At 39.6% G+C, this 24,235-nt stretch overlaps 1 protein-coding gene across 2 annotated transcripts in view; it reads right to left on the bottom strand.

Annotated features, from left to right (window-relative positions):
* Positions 1–24,235, bottom strand: part of LOC106083240 (uncharacterized) — a 440,964-nt gene that overhangs the window by 339,601 nt on the left and 77,128 nt on the right. For both annotated transcript variants that reach the window (XM_013246151.2, XM_013246152.2), the window contains exon 2: positions 11,578–11,860. In XM_013246151.2, coding sequence (XP_013101605.2) covers positions 11,578–11,629 — 52 coding nt within the window. In that variant the 5' untranslated portion in view covers positions 11,630–11,860. The remainder of the gene's footprint in view (positions 1–11,577; positions 11,861–24,235) is intronic.

Here is a 24,235-nt window from a genome sequence, read left to right as displayed (position 1 = left end):
ATCGAACCTAGACATTCAGCATTATAGGCGGACATGCTAGCCTCGGCGTTACAACAAACTTAATGGAAGTCGCACAGCGAATTGTTCAAGGCTGGCTACATACATTTTTATAATAATCCAATTAAATCCCAAGACAAATCTATGGTGATTTTTTCATTCCTACATCGCAATATGTATGGCAACATGAACTCACTCGAGCTATTGCTATATGCCAACCTTAAGTCAATCCTTTTCTACTAAATTTTCTTTATACTATCAAATTTGTCACCTTTCCAATGAAAGAAAGAAATATCACTCATAGCCTTTCTAAAATTCTAAAATACAGTTGTCACTATGTTTTAACATCTCTGTTGCCTTTTAAATGGAAGGCTACTTTTCCAACACTTACTCTATGATAGATGCAATTTTGGATGAGAAATAGCTTCAGCGATTACCCATTCTTTAGTGCTACTCATCCTAAAAGGCGACTCCTGGGGGATTCTTAAATGTTCATATGCCTTACAGGTCTTTGAGTTTTCGTTTGAAGCTCAGCGATGGTAGACTCCAACCAGGAATTTAAGCATGCATGCTGTGCCAACCTCTCGTTTAGCCTCTCATGCCACTCTTGGATCTATTTTAGCCTATTGCCAAACAATTTATACAACTTCAGTATGTGTTTAGCATGGAGCGTATGGACGTAAAACGTACAATGCAAACGAATTGTATTTCTTTATATCATCAGCTAGAGGCACAGACGCTCGCTCAGTCAGTAGTCGGTGGGTTGGAGGCTTAGTAAATATTTTCATTTTTACTGCTTTTACGCCAATAAATCACAAACAGCAAAACCATATTTTGTGAGTTTGTTCATAAGGCCATAAGAGTGTGTCTGCGTGTAGGGATGTAGCTTTAAGGCACATAAAAAATTGCTTGCACACTCCACACTCGCACTTGCCCACCGCCATAGTCCTCTTCCTTGCTCCACTTACGGCCAGCCACCCACCCATTTACCTACGTACCAAGCCATACACATAGAATCATATCAACTCATCTTTTATGGGCCTATGCTAAGGGATTTATGGGCAAACGCAAAAAAAAAATATCATAAAAAAGAACGGCTATGGAACACCCAGCAAGTGGGATAGAGAGATGAGGAGGAAAAAAAAACGTTATATGTAAAAAAAAAACATCGTCGTTGGCACGGTGAGCTCTGTTGAAGAAGGGCAGCTAGAAAGGCAGCAACTGCAAAAAAAAGCAACATTGTTTCTTTAGGCTTTAAGGCATACAACAAAAAGGCGCAGCACACCGTAGCACATTGGGCTGGGGTGACTTAAACTTAACCATAACCACACTTAACACCACAGTGAATATATGTTTGCACAGTTATTTAAGTGCCAAATAAAACCTTCAAGTCGTTGTAGAAATCGGAACCGGTCGAAGGAAAGTTATGGGGTGAAAAGGTGAGAGAGGAACCGCCAGAAGAAAAGCCAAATGAAAACCAGTAAGGAAAGGCAAAAGTCGGACCCAACACCTACCCTAGAAGTACAATGTGGGGGTTATATCCAATCCTGAACCTATTTTTGATGGACCTTGGGGGATTTTTTCTGGGTTATTAAACAATCCATATCAAATTTCGAGCAAATATGTTTAAAGTATAATGACTAAGGACGGAGGAGCAGCTATACCAAGATATAGTCCGATTCGGGGCTCAAGAAGCAAAATTGGGACATCGGTTTATATGGGAGCTGTATCAAGCTATAGATCGATTCTGACCATATTGCACACGTATGTTGAAGGCCATGGGAGGAGCCATTGTACAAAATTTTTGCCAAATCGGATGAGAATTGCGCCCTCTAGAGGCTCAAGAAGTCAAGACCCAAGATTGGTTTATATCGCAGCTATATCAGGCTATGGACCTATTAGAACCATACTTCGCACAGTTGTTGGAAGTGATATCAAAACACTATGTGCAAAATTTCAGTCAAATCGGACGAGAATTGCGCCCTCTAGAGGCTCAAGAAGTCAAGACCCCAGATCGGTTTATATGGCAGCTATATCAGGTTATGAACCGATTAGAACCATACTACTCACAGTTGTTTGAAGTGATATTAAAACACTATGTGCGAAATTTTAGTCAAATCGGATGAGAATTGCGCCCTCTAGAGGCTCAAGAAGTCAAGACCCCAGATCGGTTTATATGGCAGCTATATCAGGTTATGATCCCATTAGAACCATACTACTCACAGTTGTTTGAAGTGATATTAAAACACTATGTGCACAATTTCAGTCAAATCGGACGAGAATTGCGCCCTCTAGGGGCTCAAGAAGTCAAGACCCAAGCTCGGTTTATATAGCAGCTACACAAAACATGGACCGATTTGGCCCATTTACAATACCAACCAACCTACACTAATAAGAAGTATTTGTGCAAAATTTCAAGCGGCTAGCTCTACTCCTTCAAAAGTTAGCGTGCTTTCGATATACAGACGGGCGGACGGATGGATGGACGGACGGACGGACAGACGGACGGACGGACAGACGGACGGACGGACGGACATGGCTAGTTCGACTTAAAATGCCACGACGATCAAGAATATATATACTTTATGGGATCTTTGACGCATATTTCGAGGTGTTACAAACAGAATGGCGACATTAGTAGACCCCCATCTTATGGTGGAGGGTATAAAAACGGGCGATATACATATATGGCAGCTATATATAAATCTGAACCGATGTCCATGATATTCATCAGTAATGTTGAAAGTTAAGAGAAAACCCTTCCTGCCAAATTTCAACAAAATCGGTTAACAAATGACCAAATTATTGCAATATTAGTCCAAATCAGGCGAACCTATATATGGGAGCTATATCCAAATCTGAACCGTTTTTTTCCATTAGGCTTTGTGTCTAGGCTAAAAAACTAGCATGTACCAAGTTTCAATTCGATCGAATGAAAATTGCGACCTGTAGTTTATACACAAATTAACATGGACAGACGGACAGACAGACAGACAAACTGATAGACGAACATAGCTAAATCGAATCAGAAAGTGATTCTGAGTCGATCGGTATATCGATGGGTCTATCGAATATGGCTAAATTGAATCAGAAAGTGATTCTGAGTCGCTTGAAATTTTGCACAGATTCTTAATATTGATTTAGGTAGTTGGGGATTAGAAATGGGCCATATCGGTTCAGATTTAGATATAGCTCCCATATAAACCGATCTCCTAAATTGATTGTTGAGCTGAAATTCGGCACAGATACTTTTTTTTTTTTGTGTATGCTGGTTAAGTTCTTGAACGGGCCAAATCTGACCATATTTGTATACAGCTGCTATATAGACCGATTTTCCGATAAAGCATAAAAACTTTATTTTTCATCCGATTTCGCTGAAATTTGAAACAGTAAGTAGATTAAGGTTTCCCGATAATTGACCCAAATATGGTTCAGATCGGTTCATAGGTAGATATAACTGCCATATAGCCCAATCTTCCGATAAAGGGCCTTAAGCCCATAAAAGCGACCCAAATATGGTTTATATCGGACTATTTTTAGATGTAGCTGCCATATAGACCGATCCCCCGATAAGGGGTCTGAAGGCCATAAAAGCTTTATTTTGTATCCGATTTCGTTGAAATTTGGATAAGTGCGCAATTTAAGGCCTCTCAATATCCGACCCAAATATGGTACAGATCGGCCTATATTTAGATATAGCTGCCATATAGATCGATCTGCCGATAAAGGGTCTGAAGGCCATAAAAGCTTTATTTTTTTAAAAAATTAGCTGAAATTTGGAATAGTGCGCAGTTTTAAGCCTCTCAACATCCGACCCAAATGTGGTACAGATCGGACTATATTGAGATATAGCTGCCATATAGACCGATCGCCCGATAATGGGTCTGAAGGCCATAAAAGCTTTATTTTTTTATCAGATTTCGCTAAAATTTGGAACAGTGTGCAGTTTTAAGACTCTCAACATTCGACCCAAATATGGTACAAATCGGACTATATTTAGGTATAGCTGCCATATTGACCCATCTGCCGATAAGGGGTCTGAAGCCCATAAATGCTCTATTTATTACCCGATTTCGTTGAAATTTGAAACAGTGGGTAGTTTTAGGTCTGCCGACGTCCGTCCCAAATATGGTTTGTATCGTACAACCGAATTTAGGTGCATAAATTATCCAATTTTCACCAAATTGTAGCGACAGGGGGTTTACACATATACCCGAGGTGTTGGGTATCCAAAGTTCGGCCCGGCCGAATTTAATGCCTTTTTACATTCCAATTCAAGTTTTTTAACCAAAGCCTACTTTCACTTAGCTAGGAATAGCAAACTGAACACTCACTTCCTCATTTCATGAGTTCTTCTCCACTTTTTTTTTAAACAAAAAAGTCTTTTACAAAGTTATAGAACTTTGGCTGAGACCTTTTCGACTTGGAAACACATTGCAATGTGAAAAGAACAACAATGTCGAGTATTCTAGGAAAATAGGAAAAACAACTTCAAAAACACACACACAGGAGTACAAACAAATACACTCACGTACCGTTGAATGATTTGATGGGAAGTGGTGGGGGGGGGGGGAGCAAAAAACAATTTGCACCTTGAATATGAAATGAGCAAACGCCAAAGTGGCAAAATAGGCATAAATGAAAATCTAAGAACGAGTTGAAACAGAAGATGAGAGTAGCAACATACATGTGCCCATACAAATACAAACACTCACATGCCGCAATCGTGTATTTGTGTAAGGGTCTATATGCGACTTTTGATGTAGGTGTGAGTGAATGCGAAAAACAGCGTGAAAACAAAACCAAATCAAAGGGTTGTGGACAAGATTTTTTTCTTTCCTGTTGTAGGCTAAGAAAAATATTACAATTCTGAAAGAAAAAAAATCTAAATGTATATGACATCAATTTCGGTTAAGAGCATGCATATGAGCTTCAATGGTAACAAGATTTGTATGGAGTTAAACCAGAGATGGGAAAAAATATGTATAAAGGAAAGGTAAATATGAAATATAGAAAAGATAACCTCGGGTGCTGGCGACGATATTATAACTTACACGTACCCAATAAGTGTAAGTTGGGCGATATTATTATGTGGTCGCAATATTTAAGTCTGATTCAATTTTGATGTATTTCGCCAAAGGTATTCAAATGGGAAATAAGCTAATGTGTAGCATATTTCCTATATATCGAGCAATGTATGCATATATGTTATATGAGTCAGATTAAGATATATCCGACCCAAATTTGATAAAATCATAAGAAAATATTATGTGACAAATTTCGAGAGGATCGGTTTAAAAATTACAATATTATTGTAATTTTAGCCGATATTAGACGATTTCTGTGAAATTTACGAATAATATCAAAATTGTGTGGACATTGGTGGACATTTGATTTTTTTTGTTATACCCATAGGGGGGTATATTCATTTGGATATTTTGTTTGCAACACATCGAAATACTCATTTCACACCCTACAAAATATATTTCCGATCATCGTAAAAATCTAAGACGATTTAAGGACGTCCATGTGTCTGTCCGTCAGTTGTGATCACGATAAAGCTTTCAAAAAATGTTATATCGACCTTAAGATTTGCACAGATTCCTACTTCTTCAATAGGCAGCTCAAATTCGTGAAATGGTCAAGAAGGATCATATTTGGCTATAGCTGCCATATGGACCGATCTGTCTTCTTTTACTTTATATGAAACAAAATTTTTCTTGTAATATCTATTTTCGACAATGAAAGAGCTTTTAGTAAAATACCATACTACGAAAATAGTATATAGCTTGACTAACAGTTTAACAATATAAGTGCCTTTATCTGAATCCCATATGATCTTTATTGGTCTACGAATTTAAGTTTGGATGTAAGGTGTACTCCATTCTAAAAATACTTTGTTTGACCTCGATATTCTCATGATGTCTGATTTAGGGGTATTTTCGGGGGTAAGGTGGTCCCCCAGACACTTGGTCCTGAAAAAATATCAGCATCGTGCTCTTCTCTCAAATATCATTTATTTAAACCTCATATTGCCATTGGTTTTGGGGAGTTTACACGATGAGGCATCCCCCAAACACATGGTCCCAAAATTGATTATCAAATTCGTTTTCTAATCTCAAATACCTTTCATTAGAGCCATATAATGGTATGGTCGAAAATTGTTTACCTTTTGGGGATTGTTTCGGGGAAGGAGTGTCCCAAATTTGGATATCAGATTCGTATTTTACTCGCACATACCTTTCATTTGAGTCCCATATTGCCCTGGTCGGTAAATATGTCCGATTTAAGGGGGTTGGGGTGGTCCCCCAAATACTTGGTCCGATAATTGGATATCAGATACGTTTTATAATCTTCAATACCTTTCATTTGAGTCCCATATCGTCGTGATTGGTGTATATCTATATTTGGTACATTTTGGGGTGGGACGCCTCCCCTAGGTACCCCATCCAAAATTTGGATACTAAATTTTTGTTTATAGGTTGCTATAAGGGAGCACACAAAATTTCGCTTAAATCTCACCACCCATCTCCGAGATCTGAAAATTAGGGTAAGGGGGAGGGTCCGCTCCCCCTTTTAGATATCAAAAAATGTAGTACCCTATTTTCACCATGGTTGAGCCATTGAGTCTATAAGGAACACACAAACAAACAAAATTGCAAACAAACACAAATTGATTTTTATATTGGGTTGCCCAAAAAGTAATTGCAGATTTTTCATATAGTCGGCGTTGACAAATTTTTTCACAGCTTGTGACTCTGTAATTGCATTCTTTCTTCTGTCAGTTATCAGCTGTTACTTTTAGCTTGCTTTAGAAAAAAAGTGTAAAAAAGTATATTTGATTAAAGTTCATTCTAAGTTTTATTAAAAATGCATTTAATTTCTTTTAAAAAATCCGCAATTACTTTTTGGGCAATCCAATATTTATATTTAGATATAGCTGCTATATAGACCAATCTATCGATTAGGGGTCTTAAGCTCAGAACAGCCGCATTTATTATCCGATTTTGCTAAAATTCAAATCGTCGAGTTGGTTTAGGCCTTCTCTAATTATAACCACCATCTTGGGATGGGGGTATACTAATCTAGTCATTCCGTTTGTAACACCTCGAAATATTGATCGGCGACCCCATAAAGTGTATATATATTCTGGATCCCCTCGACATTCTGATTAGATCTAACCATGTCTAGACATCCGTCTGTCCAATATGCTGCAGATCAGACTATATTTAGATATAGCTGCCATTTACATCGATCTGCCGATTAAGGGTCTTAAGCCCATCGGTCAATGTAGGTTTCAATGTTTCGACCCAGTTGAACTTAGCAGGCTTTAAATTGTTCGACCTTTATATGATCCAGATCGGACCATATTTAGATATAGCTGTCATATAGACCGATCTGCCGATTTAGGGTCCTAAGCCGATAATCACCTCATTTACTACCCGATTTCCCTGAAATTTTAAACATTGATTTGGTTTGAAACTCCCGGCATTCGACTCCAATATGATGCAGATCAGACTAAATTTAGATATAGCTGCCATTTAGACCGATCTGCCGATTAAGGGTCTTAACCCATCGGCCTATGTGGGTACCAAAGTTTCGGCCCGGCCGAACTTAGCACGTTTTTACTTGTTCGACCTTTATATTATCCAGATCGGATTATATTTATATATAGCTGTCATATAAACCGATCTGCCGATTAAGGGTCTTAAACCCATCGGTCCATGTTTTCGTTGAAATTTGATATGGTGAGTTAATACAAGCCTCCCGATATTCGTCTCAAATATGGTTCAAATCGGACTATACTAAGATATGCCATTTATACCATAAAAACCGCAATTATTACCCGATTTTGTTGAAATTTGATACATTAACTTGTTATACCCACCACCGAAGGCTGGGGTATTTTCATTTTGGCATTCCGTTTGCAACACATCGAAATATCCATTTCCGACCCTATAAAGTATATATATTCTTGATCAGCATAAAAATCTAAGACGATCTAGCCATGTCCGTCCGACTGTCTGTCTGTCTGTTGTAATCACGCTACAGTCTTTTAAAAAAGAGAAATTGAACTGAAATCTTGCACAGATTCTTTTTTTGTCCATAAGCAGGTTAAGTTCAAAGATGAGCCATATCAGACTATATCTTGATATAGCCCCCATATAGACCGATCCGACGATTTAGGGTCTTATGTCCATAATAGCCACATTTATTGTCCGATTATACTGAAATTTGGGACAGTGAGTTGTGTTAGTCCCTTCGGCATCCTACGTGAATTTGGCCCAGATCGGTCCAGATTAGGATATAGCTGCCATATAGATCGATCCGCCGATTTAGTGTCTTAGGCCCATAAAAGCTACATTTATTATCCGATTCTGATGAAATTTGAGACAATGAGTTATGTTAGGCCCTTCGAGATCCTACGTCAATTTGGCCCAGATCAGTCCAGATTTGGATATAGCTGTCATAAAGACCGATACGCCGATTTAGGATCTTAGGCCCATAATAGCCACATTTATTGTCCGATTTTACTGAAATTTGGGACAGTGAGTTGCGTAAGGCCCTCGACGTCCTTCTTCAATTTGGCCCAGATCGGCCCGGATTTGGATATAGCTGCCATATAGACCGATATCTCGATTTGAGGTTTTGGGGTCATTAAAGGCGCATCTATTGTCCGATTTTGCCAAAATTTTAGACAATGAGTCGTGTAAGGCCCTGCGACATCCTACGTGAATTTGGCCCAGATCGGTCCAGATTAGGATATAGCTGCCATATAGACCGTTCCGCCGATTTAGTGTCTTAGGCCCATAAAAGCCACATTTATTATCCGATTCTGATGAAATTTGAGACAATGAGTTATGTTAGGCCCTTCGACATCCTACGTCAATTTGGCCCAGATCAGTCCAGATTTGGATATAGCTGCCATATAGACCGATACGCCGATTTAGGGTCTTAGGCCCATAATAGCCACATTTATTATACGATTTTGCTGAAATTTGGGACAATGAGTTATGTTAGGCCCTTCAACATCCTACGTGAATTTGGCCCAGATCGGTCCAGATTTGGATATAGCTGCCTTATAGACCGATCCCCCAATTTAGGGTCTTAGGCCCATAAAAGCCACATTAATTATATCATTTTGCTGAAATTTGGGACAGTGAGTTGTGTAAGGCCCTTCGACGCCCTTCTTCAATTTGGCCCAGATCGGTCTAGATTGGATATAGCTGCCATATTGACCGATCTCTCAATTTGAGGTTTTGGGCCCATAAAAGGCGCATTTATTGTCCGATTTTGCCAAAATTTTGGACAATGAGTTGTGTAAGGCCCTTCGACATCTTTCTGCAATTTGGCCCACATCGGTCTAGATTTGGATATAGCTGCCACATAGACTGATCTCTCGATTTAAGGTTTTGGGGCCATAAAGACGCATTTATTACCCGATGTCGCCGAAATTTGGAACAGTGAGTTGCGTAAGGCCCTGCGACATCTTTCTGCAATTTGGCCCAGATCGGTCCAGACCGATCTCTCGATTTGAAGTTTTGGGGCCATAAAAGGCGCATTTATTGTCCGATGTCGCCGAAATTTGAGACAGTTAGTTATGTTAAGCCCCCCGATATAATTCTGCAATATGGCACAGATCGCTCCAGATTTGAAAATAGCTGCCATATTAACCGATCTCTCGATTTAAGGTTTTCGAAGCCATAAAAGGCGCATTAATTGTCCGATTTCGCCGAAATTTGGAACATTGAATTGTGTTAGGCCCTTCGACATTCTTCTTCAATTTTTCTCAGATCGGTCCAGATTTGGATAAAGCTGCCATATAGACCGATCTCTCGATTTAAAGTCTTGGCTCCATAAAAGGCTCATTTTTAATCCGATTTCACTGAAATTTGACACAGTGACTTACGTAAGGCTTTTCTTCAGATCGGTTTATTTTTAGACATAGCTACTTTTGACGAAAGGTGGTTTACATATATACCCGAGGTGGTAGGTATCCAAAGTTCGGCCCAGCCGAACTTATCGCCTTTTTACTTGTTTTACGTCTACTGACATCTGGACCAAATATGGTTCAGATCGGACTATATTTTGATATATTGGGTTGCCCAAAAAGTATTTCAAATTTCGCTGAAATTTGAAATAGTGAATTGGTTTAAGCTTACCGACATCCGACCCAAACTTGAGTCGGACATCACACATTGATATGTGAGAAGTTTCCCCCTGTTCTTTAATCGAATGTTCATATTCAAATATGCATTTGGAGTAGACATTGTACTATTCATTATTTTAACAGCACGACTATCGAACTTGATATAAGAAAGAGGATTCGACTTTTTTGTCCGAATGCAAACTTTTAGTGTGGTTGTCAATGCTTTCGTTTAATCTATTCTACCATGAGTGATAGCACAAGCGTTGCACAAGTAAAAGTACTTGGTTTAAAAATCCGGAAGTTTGTTCCTTAATTTAAGTATTCATGGATTTTCATTTACAGAATGCGGAGAGATATTCATGAAATATGTTTATGTGTATTGGCATAAACACAGATGTTTAATATATCCTACAATGAATATTTATCCCTATAAACCTAAGCGGGATTAAAAATTAACTGTGCTTACTTCTCTAAATTTATTGTGGAAAGTGTCTTAATGTCCTTTGGTCTCGCCAAACTGCTCACATATTTAAGATCTTTCCTTAATATATATATTTTATACATAGCTTGAGAGATATGATTAGACATTTAATCTAATGACATATCATAATGGTAATTTTGGCATTTCCAGAATGTAAAATTTCAAAACTAATTTCCTTAAGTACAAAAGCCCTTATGATAGAACATTTCTTGATAATCTTTGCCAATTTTGCTGTTAAGCGATGACATTCTTGTGACAATTACTTACATCTGTACACGTTGATCCTATCACATAAATATACATTTTCTATTCATAATTTCATTCATACTCGTATAATACGTTCTAATAGCATTCCATCTTTTAAATTACTTTGCGTGATGCTTTATTGGGTGATGGTGCTGTTGGCTACGCATTGAATGAATGACACCGAAAATGGAAATGTGTGCGACGACATCGGCATTCATCAAATGCAATTTAATTTATCTCAATTGCGAACAAAAATTATTATCCAGAGACAGCAAACGATAAAGAAGAAGAAGGCAAAAATCATTAGATGAACTGGAACTGACAGACTAGCCTAGGCACATAAACACACACATACACACACTTTCACCACTTCACCCATGGCAAGACGAGACATTCACATAAATTTCCATGAACTTCAATGAATGACAACGATGACTTGGATGGAAAGACATCAAACATTAAGTCAAAGACATAATGTTTGGGACTCCCTAATGCCGAGCATCAACACTACCGCTACCACTACCACTACCATCTTCAGCAATAACACCAAGAAAAAATTCTACAGCACCAAATGGATCAAATTTATTGAGACAACAAATTTTTTAATTAAACTAATTAAGTATACAAAATTGCTATGTTGAATGTTTTCTTCCCTGGGCCTTTTTGCTGTTTCTTGGAGATTTTTATTATTATGGCAACTTACCTTGTAGTAATAAAATGGCGCATAAAAGCAATACCGCACTGTTGAACAACATCTTGATGGTGGTGGCGACGATGATGATGGTGCAAGGAGAAAGGACGAAGACTGTCTTTAATGATGTTAAGCAACAATAATGGTGACAGAATTTTTAATTTCTTTCTTGTATTTTTGATTGGTAAAATAAATGCAATAAAAAAATTCGTTGTCGTTTTTTTTTATGTTTCTTATTGAGTAAATATCATCGGAATATTATGGCAGCTTATAAATGTTGATAAAAACTTGACATCTGTAAAGAGAAACATTTAAGCAAAGGCAAATGGAATTAAAAACAGATAAAGAGAATATAATTTCATCAATAATTAAAAATACATCTTTTGAATTGTTTACGAGTAGAATAACAAACTTCTTAAGCAAGGTGTATTAAAAGTATGTTAATGTATTTTTATGTTAATTTAAATAAACTACTAGCTACTACTTAATTTGCCCAAGAACATTCCATTAAGGAACAGGGAATATTTCTCTTAAAATTACGGGTGTGTACTTAGCCCACCCCAAGAATCCTTTCTATTCTTATGATGGCAGCTATATAATAATATGTTGCGATTTTGACCATATTCGGGTCGGATATCTTGTCCACAGTGTTACTCACTGTTCCACTACTCACAGGTTTGGATAAAGCCTTTCAATAAGGCATCTTTATCCAAATCTGAACCGATATGGCCCATTTACATTTCCCAATGACATTTAACAATAACAAGTAAAAAAGCGTTAATTTCGGCCGGACCGAACTTTGGATACCCCCCACTTCGGGTATATATGTAAAACACCTTTCGTCAAAATTCGGTGAAATATGCATACCTTATGCCCCATAGCAGCTATATCAATATATATATATATCCCGATTTGAACCAAATACTAGGAAGTACAAATCATTGTTCAATAAACCGATCTGAACCATATACGACACGGATGTCGAAAAGCTAACATAAGTCACAGCGTAAAATTTCGTGTTATAAATGCTCCTTTTATGTGGCCAAGACTATATGGCAGCTAAATCCAAATCTGCACCGCTTTGAGCCAAGTTGCAGAAAAAACTCGAAGAGCCTAACACAACTCAAATTTCGATGAAATAGGATTATAAATGCGCCTTTTTTGGCCCTCAAAACCTTAAATCTTGATATCGGTCTATATGACAGCTATATCCAAATCTGGACCGATCTAAGCCAAATTGAAAAAGAACGTCGGAGAGCCCAACACAACTCACTGTCCGAAATTTGGCGACATCGGACAATCAATGCGCCTTTTATTGAACCAAAACCTTAAATCAAGAGATCGTTCTATACGGCAGCTATATTCAAATCTGGACCGATTTGGGCCAAAATGAATAAGGATGTCGAAGGTCCTAACACTACTCACTGTCCTAAATTTCGGAGACATCGACATAATAAAAGAATAATAAAATAAGACATAATAAATGCGCCTTTAATGGCCCCAAAATTTTAAATCGAGAAATCGGTCTATATGGCAGCTATACCCAAATCTGGACCGATCTGTGCCATATTGCAGAAGTATGTCAAGGGCCTTAACTTAACTCACAGTTCCAAATTTCGACGACATCGGACAATAAATGCGCCTTTTATGGGCGCAAGACCTTAAATCGAGAGATCAGTCTACATGGCACCTATATCCAAATCTGCTCCGATCTGAGCCAAATTAAGGAAGGATGTCAAGTGGCCTAACATAACTCTCTGCCCCAAATTTCAGCAAAATCGGATAATAAATATGGCTTTTATGGGGCTTAGACCCTAATTTGGCGGATCGGTCTATATGGCAGCTATATCGAAATCTGAACCGATCTATGCCAAATTGAGGAAGGACGTCGAGTGGCCTAACGTAACTCTCTGTCCTAAATTTCATCAAAATCGCATAATAAACGTGGCATTTATGGGCCTTAGACCCTAAATTGGCGGATCGGTCTATATGGCAGGTATATCGAAATCTGAATCGATCTGTGCCAAATTGAGGAAGGACGTCGAGTGGCCTAAGATAACTCTGTATCCTAAATTTCATCAAAATCGGACCATAAATGTGGCTTTTATGGGCCTTAGACCCTAAATTGGCGGATCGGTCTATTTGGCAGCTATATCCAAATCTAAACCGATCTGGGCCAAATTGAGGAAGGATGTCGAGTGACCTAACGTTACTCTCTGACCCAAATTTCAGCAAAATCGGATAATAAATGTGGCTTTTAAGGGCCTTAGACCCTAAATTGGCGGATCGGTCTATATGGCAGCTATATCGAAATCTGGACCGATCTGGGCCAAATTGAGGACGGATGTCGGGTGGCCTAACATAATTCTCTGTCCCAAATTTCAGGAAAATCGGATAATAAATGTGGCTTTTTTTGACCAAAGACCCTAAATCGGCCGATCGGTCTATATGGGGGCTATATCAAGATATAGTCCGATATAGCCCATCTTCCAACTTAACCTGCTTATGGACAAAAAAAGAATCTGTGCAAAATTTCAGCTCAATATCTCTATTTTTAAAGACTTTAGCGTGATTTCAACAGACAGACGGACAGACGGACGGACATGTCTAGATCGTCTTAGATTTTTACGCTGATCAAGAATATATATGTTGCAAACGGAATGACAAAATGAGTATACCCCCATCCTTCGGTGGTGGGTATAAAAAGTGCCCAAAATTTCCGTCTTTCAGTCCGTGTGTCCCAGTCCTTGGTCCTTCGACTTGAATTCTTTAGCCCTTAGAAGCCTTAACTGTTATACGATTGGCCCGAAATTTTGCATGTAGTGTTCTGTTTTGAATTCCGTGGAAAGTTTGATAGAAATCGGCTTCTAAACTGATATAGCCCCCATACAAACATTTGGCTGAAATTTGCCAAGTGCGTTTCAAGTCGGTCAATAATTCCGTTACAAAACAGGGGCAAACTTCTCACATATCAATAAGTGCTGCCCGATTCAAGTTTAAGATCAATGATAAGGGGTATCCTTTTTATAGTCGGGTTCGAACGGGGCGAAGTTTTTACATGGCATAGTACCTCACAAATGTCGCCAGCATTAGTAGGGAATAACCACCGCTGAACATTTTTTTTTATGTTCTCGTCCAAATTGTTATCTGACATGGCTGAAATATTGCCCATAGTGTTATGTTATGACTTGCAACATCCATGGTAAGTAAGGTCCAAATCGGTTCATAAACTAATATAGATTCTTTATGAAAGATCTCCCAATTAGCTTTAGAAGCTTCAATTTCTAGCTATTTGGTAAAAATTCGGTATATTATTGGGTTGCCCAAAAAGTAATTGCGGATTTTTCATATAGTCGGCGTTGACAAATTTTTTTATTCGGCCTCTAGAGGGCGCAATTCCTACATGATTTGGCTGAAACTTTACACGTGGCGTTTTGTTATGTCTCTAACAACTGTGCCCAGTATGGTCAAAATCGGTCCAAAATATAGCTCAAATATAAACCGACCTCCCGATTTAACATCTGGAGCCTCTAGAGCGCGCAATTCCTATCCGATTTGGCTAAAACTTTGCGCATGGTGTTTTTTATGTCTTCTAGGCTGGGAAAGGGTTAAGTGGCGGTCTGCCATCAGACTCATTTAGACCTTTTTGGTCCACTTTGAAACCACAGAAATAGGAGAAGGTAGGATTCCTTCTAGTTGCTGCCGTTGAACCATGCAGATCGTTTAACAACTTGCAAATGCTCACATCCGCTTAATCAGACAGGTTTTCAAAGAAATGAGAACCTATAGTGGAACCCCTTCTGACTGTCAGTGCGGGACACACATACAGCAGATGTTCTATAGTCTCTTCTTCCTCGACGTCCTCACAGCTTCGGCAAAAGTCGTTACTGGCAGCCATAGCATAACAGTGGATAGTGTTATGAGGGACACAATGACTGAGACGTATGTTCTTCCCAGCGACAGTAAAGCGGTAGACGTGTTCAAGTCTAGACCAGGCTATACAATTTTGGTATACTCACACTGAAAACTTAGCTCACATGTCGCTAGAGGCATACCCACAGATTCCAGTTCCCCTAGAATGTGTAAGGTAGTCTCCCATGCTCGTTTGCTTTACAATTTTCTGGGATATCTATGTGGCGCGGCACCCAAAACAGGTGCATCTCATTGAAAGATCTCCGACAGTTGAGGGCAGATTTTGAATTCAGAAATACATTCTCCAGGGATTAAATGGCTGTCTGAGAAGTTATTTATGCCAGTTTTCGTTGTGACATTATATCTTAGCCATTCCACCACTTCTTTAATTGCAAGGATCTCCGATTGATACACACTGCATTGGTCGGGTAACCTTCGCGGTATGAACAGTTCTAGTTTTTCAGCCCACCTATTAGCAGGGATTTCGTAGTTCCAGTTGATTCTATCGGAATAATGGCACAGTCCTTTTTTTATCAAAAACCATCTCAGACACGGTTTAAATCCACACTGACTAGATCATCGGACACTGCATGAAAGATAATACAGTGTACGTAGCCGCCACATGACCAAAGACAAAGCACCCTTAGCCTCACAGAAGTGGTCGCACCAATTTGTTCAGAGACATTAGTTTTAACATCAAATTCAGTGCATCAGAAGGTGTCGTCCTCAGTGCGGCTGTGATGCACAAACAAGCCATCCTTTGGATCCGGTTGAGTTTTGAACAGTAGGTGGACTTTTGAAGCGCCGTCCACCAGACCACAACACCATATAGGTTTAAACCCCGAACTTTTGCCAATGGCTGTCTTGCAGGTGTACAAGGCACCAGGTGTCTTTCCAAAATATGGGATTTAAAGTTCAATTTCTTGTCCAGCAGAAAACCCAGCTATTTTGCGCTTCAAGTAAATTGAACATTCTCTCCTGAACTGCGCCGAATATTGGTGTATAACCTAATGCAGCTACAATATAAACCGATCTCCCGATTTGACTTCTTGAGCGTAGTTTTTATCAGATTTCCCTTGCCAAGTGGCGTTCTGCTATGACTTGCAACAGCTGTGCCAGGTATGGTTCAAATCGGTTCACAAGCTGGTATAGCTGCCATAAAAACCGATCTCCCCAGTTGACTTCTTAAGCCTATAGAAAGCACCATTAACACCCGTTTTAACTGAAATTTTTCTCGGAGTACTTTTTTATGACTTTCAACTACCGTTGTCACCGCTGTTGAAATTAGTCCATAACCTGATATAAACCGAACACATGATTTGACTTCTTGAGCCTAGGTAGAGGGCGATATTATTATTCAATTTGGCTAAAATTTTAAAAGTGATATTTTCTTATGACTTCTTGCAGCCATGACAAGAACAGCCCATATCGAATCATAAGTTGATGTAGCTCATATATATTTGAAAAATGGAGGGTATATACGATTTGGCCTGGCCGAAATTAACGCGCTTTTATTGGTTCTCTACTATCTTTTTCAAGAGTGAACTCAAAGGATCTAAGGTCTGCGAATGGTTGCTAGTCGAGTGCATTTCAACCTTAAGCCAACCTCACCATATGTTACAAATTTATTTGTCACTTACCATCTTTCATTTGCTGCTTAATCTATTTCTTTTAATATGCTACTGGCACTAAATAGACTTTAGCCCAATTCACTCAATTATAATCACAAGGACAAATGATAAACTCTAGTTCATTTGAAATTATCTAACCTTTTTTTTTGGGGGCTTTTCACCACGGAATAATAAACAGGTGTTCTGTTGCGCTTCAATGCCCACTAATTAAGCGCCGATCCAAATGTAAATCATCCATTTCACAAAACCATCACTCATGAATGCCATGACACATGCGGGAAATTGAAAATTCTTGTTAAAATTCTATTGGTGATTAGCGCGTGTTTTGTGAAATATATGCCACATCACACGTTTTGACATGCATGTTTGTTGGCTTGGATCATGTGTCAATCGGGTTCATTGATGGAAAGCAACGATAGATGGATTAAGTAAGTGAAACGTACAAAAAATAATAATACAATGGTAATTGATTTACTCGCTATACACACACACACACACACATTGCTAGCTTTTGTATGTGTGATGCATGAATGCATTTCAATGCTATTGTTGTTGTAGCGGCGCATGCATGTATGACAGCTAAAAATTGTATCACCTGCTTTCAATTGCAAGTGAATGAAAAAAAAACACACATTTGTTGCTCTGCGAGTATATTAAATGGCAGTTTGCAACAATTCAAAATGGAAATTGGGAATATGTCTGTCAATGATTATTTTGTTTCTCTATAAATATTTTCAAAGTCTGATTAAACAATCTATCACAGACCATCATTGAATATGGTGTGACAAACTAGGTTTTGTGATAATATTCAATTTTAGTGAACATGAAGTGGGCAGCATACAGGCGTTTATTGCATATTGCCAACGAATTTACATTTTTAACAATGGCAGAATAGATAAATTTAAGTGCGCTTTTGCGGTGTTTAAAGCTTTAAAGTGATTTGTTGTTAACATTAAATTTTTAACGTATTTTATTATACCCACCACCGTAAGATAGGGGGTATATTCATTAAGTCATTCCGTTTGCAATACCTCGAAATATCAATTTCCGACCCTATAAAGAATATATATTCTTGATCAGCGTTAAAATCTACGACGATCTAGCCATGTCCGTCCGTCTGTCTGTTGAAATCACACTACAGTCCTTAAAAATAGAGATATTAAGCTGATACTATGCACAGACTCTTTTTTTGCCCATAAGCAGGTTAAGTTTGAAGATGGGCTATATAGGACTATTTCCATATCGACCGATTCGCCGATTTAGGGTCTAACGTTCAAAAAAGCCACATTTATTATCCGATATAGCTGAAATTTGGGAAAGTGAGTTATGTTAGGCCCTTCGACATCCTTCGTCAATTTGGCCCAGATCGGCTCAGATTTGGATATAGCTGCCATATAGACCGATCCTCCGATTTGGGATCTTAGGCCCATAAAAGCCACATTTATTATCCGATTTTGCTGAAATTTGGGACAGTGAGTCGTGTTAGGCCCTTCGATATACTTCTTCAATTTGGCACAGATCGGTTCAGATTTGAATATAGCTGCCATATAGACCGATCTATCGATTTAAGGTCTTGGGCCCATAAAGGGCGCATTTATTGTCCGATTTTCCCAAAATTTGGGACAATGAGTTTTGTTGGGCCCTTCGATATCCTTCTTCAATTTGGCCCTGATCGGTCCAGATTTGGATATAGCTGTCATGCAGACCGATACGCCGAATTAAAGTTTTGGGCCCATAATTGGTGCATTTATTGTCCGATGACGCCGCCATTTGGGACAGTGCCTTGTGTTAAGCCCCTCGACATACTTTTGCAATATGGCGCAGATCGGTCCAGATATAGACCGATCTCAAGATGTAAGGTCTTGGGCCCATAAAAGGTGCATTTAAAGGCCGATTTTGCCAAAATTTGGGACAATGAGTTGTGTTAGCCTCTTCGATATCATCCTTCAATTTGGCCTAGATCGGTCCATATTAGAATATAGCTGCTATATAGACCGATCTCTCGATTTAAGGTTTTGGGCCCATAATTGGCCCATTTATTATCCGATGTCGCCGAAATTTGGGACAATGAGTTGCCTTAGGCCCTTCGATATTCTTCTTCAATGTGGCCCAGATCGGTCCAGAATTTGATATAGCTGCCATATAGACCGATCGCTCGATTTAAGGTTTTAGGCCCATAATTAGCGCATTTATTATCCGATGACGCCGAAATTTGGGACAGTGAGTCGCGCTAAGCCCCTCGATATATTTCTGCAATATTTCACAGATCGGTCCAGATTTTTATATAGCTACCATATAGACCGATCTTTCGATTTAAGGAATTGAGTCCATAAAAGGAGCATTTATTGTCCGATGTCGCCGAAATTTAGGACAGTGAGTTGCGTTAAGCCCCTCGACAAACTTTTGTAATATGGCACAGATCGGTCCAGATTTTGATACAGCTACCATATCGACCGATCTCTCGATTTAATGTTTTGGGCCCATATAAGGCGCATTTATTATCCGATGTCGCCGAAATTTGGGACAATGAACACACTTAACGCAACACACTTAGGACAGTGAGTTGCGTTAAGCCCCTCGACATACTTCTGCAATATAGCGCAGATCGCTCCAGATTTAGATATAGCTGACATATAGACCGATATCTCGATTTAAAGCCTTGGCCCCATAAAAGGCGCATTAATAATCCGATTTTGTTAGGCTTTTCGACATCTATACAACACTTCTGGCCTTTATCTGCAAAAAACTGAACCAGCCAAGCTCACTCAGTTTTTGGCGAGTGACCAAAGATGTGTGCGGTCTAGCGTTGTCCTGGTGGAATATGACACCTTTACTATTGACCAATTCTGGTCGCTTCTCCTTGATGGCTGTATTCAATTTGTCCGATTGTTAACAGTAAACATCCGAATTAATCGTTTGGTTCCTTGGAAGCAGCTCAAAATATACCACACCCTTCCAATCAGCACCAAACAGACAGCATAACCTTTTTTTGGTGGATATCAGCCTTTGAAGTGGTTTGAGCTGGACCATGATCGTTTTCGACTAACGTTGTTGTAAACAATCCATTTTTCATCTCCAGTTATGATTCGTTTTAAAAACGGATCGAATTCATTGCGTTTAAGGTGCATATCACAAGCGTTGACTCGGTTTGTTAAATGAATTTCTTTCAATACATGTGGTACCCAAATATCAAGCTTTTTCACCAGTCCAAGACTTTTTATGTGATAATGAACGATTGATTTTGGTATATTTAACTTCTCTCCTATCTCACGCTCAGTTACATGACGATCCAATTCGATTAATGCTTTGATTTGGTCATCATCAACTGCATTTGGCCGACCTGAACGTGGCTCATCTTTAAGTGAAAAATCTTCAGAACGGAATTTGCGAAACCAATTTTGACACTGTCTTCTTTTTAAGGCTTTATCACCATACACATTTCGCAACTTTTTAGCAACCTGCTCCGCGTTTTTTCCTTTACGGAAATAATAAAGTAAAATATGACGAAAATGCTCCTTTGTGGGCTCCATATTAAAATTGGCGCCAAACAAACAAATGTAAACCAAATTTCGCGCACTTTTTTTCTAAAGCAAGCTAAAAGTAACAGCTGATAACTGACAGAAGAAAGAATGCAATTACAGAGTCACAAGCCGTTGAAAAAATTTGTCAACGCCGACTATATGAAAAATCCGCAATTACTTTTTGGGCAACCAATAGCTCCCACATTGTACTTGTAACCTAGGTGTAGGGTATTATACAGTCGGCACCAACTGATTTTTGCCCTTCTTCATTGTTTTTGTTTTTTTAATAAATTAGAGAGGACATAAAATTTGATGCTCGTTTATGCTGACTTAAAATTCTTAAATCACATTAAGATTTTAAAGAAATGTGGGTTTCTTTACTAGGGATATGATTTTATTCTCTCTTTTTCAGAACATATAAAACTTTTACGGCAAATGCTGTGTCAAAATGGTTTCCTATATCAATGCTAGTTCAATGAAAAAAAAAAAAAAACCTTCCCAGCTTATCTTCTTTAAAACATAATAACTGCTCATGTCAGTAACTTTTGTGTATTTAATCTTTTCTTTTCATTTTAAAGTTATCTGAATAAGAGATTACAATTTCACACATCCTTGATATCGAAAAATCAATTTAAATCTTTGGAATAGGAAAAAAACAATTTTTATATATGTACAAGTATTAAAATTTATGTCCTAGATTTGCTTTAGTCAGCTTCTTTCAAAATATGTAAACAACTTTTTCATGAATCGAATGCAGAAAAAAAATTCAACTTTCTAATGAGAAAGAAAAGAAAGAAGAAGATACTCAATTGAAATTCATATCCCATAAATAATTCCAAGAAAACTTTACCGAAATTGATTTTCTGTGACCACATACTAAATGGAATGAACAAACTGGCAGCAGAGCTGCTTATGTAAGTAAAATCTTCGACCATTTATCTTTTCTCAATACTTTAAGGCCAACATATATAGCAACACCTCCTAGCACTTACACCCTCGTTTTGACCCTTGGAGAAGCCCTCGCATGGAAGTTTTGAAAATAAATGTTCATTTGGAACACAAATTTGTTGAAGTGTTAAAAATATGCATTAAATACGTAAAATACTATTAGTATACTGCCATGCCATGCCTTACCGTACATCGAGTAGTTCAGAGACTAAACTTACGGGTATGTTTATATCAACATGGTCATCCAATACATGAGCATGTTAGTGTGGGGTGTTATTTGTATGGGAGTATATATCAATGGTCACTCAATATGTGACCTCCTTTGGCATGTCACTGGGTTATGGAAAAAGGTATAAACATTTGCGTAAATAGTGATACTTCCAAAATTTGAAGAATCTTTACATTGTAGATAGACGGACGGACAAAAAGATTGAGGATATATATATGCATGCCAACCTGAATGGCAAAATTAGACCTAAGATGGTTAGGTTGAGTGGGTTGCCCACCAAAGGTGAGTTCACTTGGAGGGTAGTCTGGCCCATTGTGGTACCTTAGAAAGAAAGAGAAGAAAAGGTAGATGCGAGACCCCGGAACAAAGGTTATACACGAAAAAAAGAAAAACAAGAGGAATGGAGAACCCTAGCGGGGGAAGAAACGCCCATCCCCACTGAATCACGGATGAGCCTACGCTCCGTCGAAACCATCCTTTTCCTTCAACAAATCTTCGGAGACCTTTCAGAGGTACGTTCGCTAGTTCACCCAGGTCACAGAAGCAAAAAGAGCCTACGTCCCTGCAGGCCCGGACATGAACACAGCAAGTGCTCAATAGTCTCCTCTTCTTCCTCATCGAGACAACTCCTAAAGAAGTCTTTGTTCAGTATTCCCATGCCCGCCGCGATGCGACCTATGACACAATGCCCGGTTATGACCCCTGTTAAGGTACTCATCGGCCTCTTATCGAACGCCAGCAACTCTCTCGCCCTCCTGCGGTTGATGAGCGGTAAGAGCCTCACAGAAGAAAGGGCTCCCCAGAAAGAAGAGCCTACAAAACCGGACATGAACACAGCAAGTGCTCAATAGTCTTCTCTTCATCCACATCGAGTCAACTCCTACAGAAGTCTTTGTGTGGTATTCCCATGCTCGCCGCAATGTGACCTATGGCACAGTGCCCGGTTATGACCCCTGTTAAGGTACTCATCGACCTCTTATCGAACGCCAGCTACTCTCTCGCCCCCCTCCGGTCGATGAGCGGCAAGAGCATCACCGAAGAAACGGCTCCCCAGAAAGAAGAGCCTACGTCCCTGCAAAACCCGGACATGAACACAGCAAGTGCTCAATAGTCTCCTCTTCATTATCATCGAGGAAACTCCTAGAGAAGTATTTGTGTGGTATTCCCATGCAGTGCCCGGTTATGACTCCTGTTAAGGTACTCATCGACCTCTTAACTCTCTCGCCCTCCTCCGGTCGATGAACGGCAAGAGCATCACCGAAGAAACGGTTCCCCAGAAAGAAGAGCCTACGTCCATGCAAAACCGGACATGAACACAGCAAGTGCTCAATAGTCTCCTCTTCATTCTTATCGAGGAAACTCCTAGAGAAGTCTTTGTGTGGTATTCCCATGCTCGCCGCCATGCGGCCTATGGCACATTGCCCGGATATGATCACTGTCAAGGTACTCATCGGCCTCTTATCCAACGCCAGCAACTCTCTCGCCCTCTTCCGGTCGATGAGCGGCAAGAGCAACCATCCACCGAGTACAACCTCGCCAACGATGGTGCCCAGGCCATCCCCTCTACTGTGTTCAGTAGCTCGACAAATGGTACATAGGCAAGACCGATGACTGGTCCGTACAGCGCATATGAACCCCTCCCGGAGCACTCGACTACTCTCTCATTTCCTGGAATCCCCTCATGCCCAGGAACCAATGTCATCGTGAGCCCGGAGCCTATCCAGGGTCTCCAAACAATCCGGCACGGTAAATACTTTACCAGAATTTCCCCTATGGCCACTGCAATGGCACAGACCTCTGTCTGAAAGACAGTACACTCGTACGACAGTCTCAGAGACATACAGATGCTCCTCAGTTTACCCTCCGTATCCATAATACCCAGAATCGAATTGTGGCCGCAACCATCCTCCTTCAGAATGACGAGCTCCCTCTTGCGGCAGTCTCAGAGACATACATATGTTGAGTGCATCAGAGTAGACCCCCAAATCCAGTCCCTGAATTTATCCTGAAGCCATCGGTTTAGGTCGATATCTCATCCTCCTCAAGTACAACATTCACCCTCCATTCATCACTCCCAGGAAAACGAAACGCGAATGCCCTTACTCCAGTTGGCACTGGTGCCAGGTAGTCGGAGATTCTCCTCAGTCTACTATACACAAACATAACACCCAGAATCGAACTGTGGCCACAACCATCCTTCTTCAGCATGGTGAGCTCTCTCAGCCTAAGCGCGACCCTGGCGGCGCAGTTCCGAATATAGGTCTCAATGGAGTGCATATCCACATCGCCTCCAGGCCTGCCTGCGGTGCAGATCTCAGTGCCCCTGTGACCCCGACGCAGGCCAGTCTCTGGACCTACTTGAACTCCCTACGGCATTTCACCATACCAGTGCTCCATAGGTAGGTACTGATCTAACTATGGCCGTATAC

This window comes from Stomoxys calcitrans, chromosome 3 (assembly GCF_963082655.1).
Source record: "Stomoxys calcitrans chromosome 3, idStoCalc2.1, whole genome shotgun sequence".
Classification (NCBI taxonomy): domain Eukaryota; kingdom Metazoa; phylum Arthropoda; class Insecta; order Diptera; family Muscidae; genus Stomoxys; species Stomoxys calcitrans.
The sequence above is the reverse complement of the archived record's forward strand: the minus strand, read 5'-3'. Positions and strand labels throughout refer to the sequence as shown.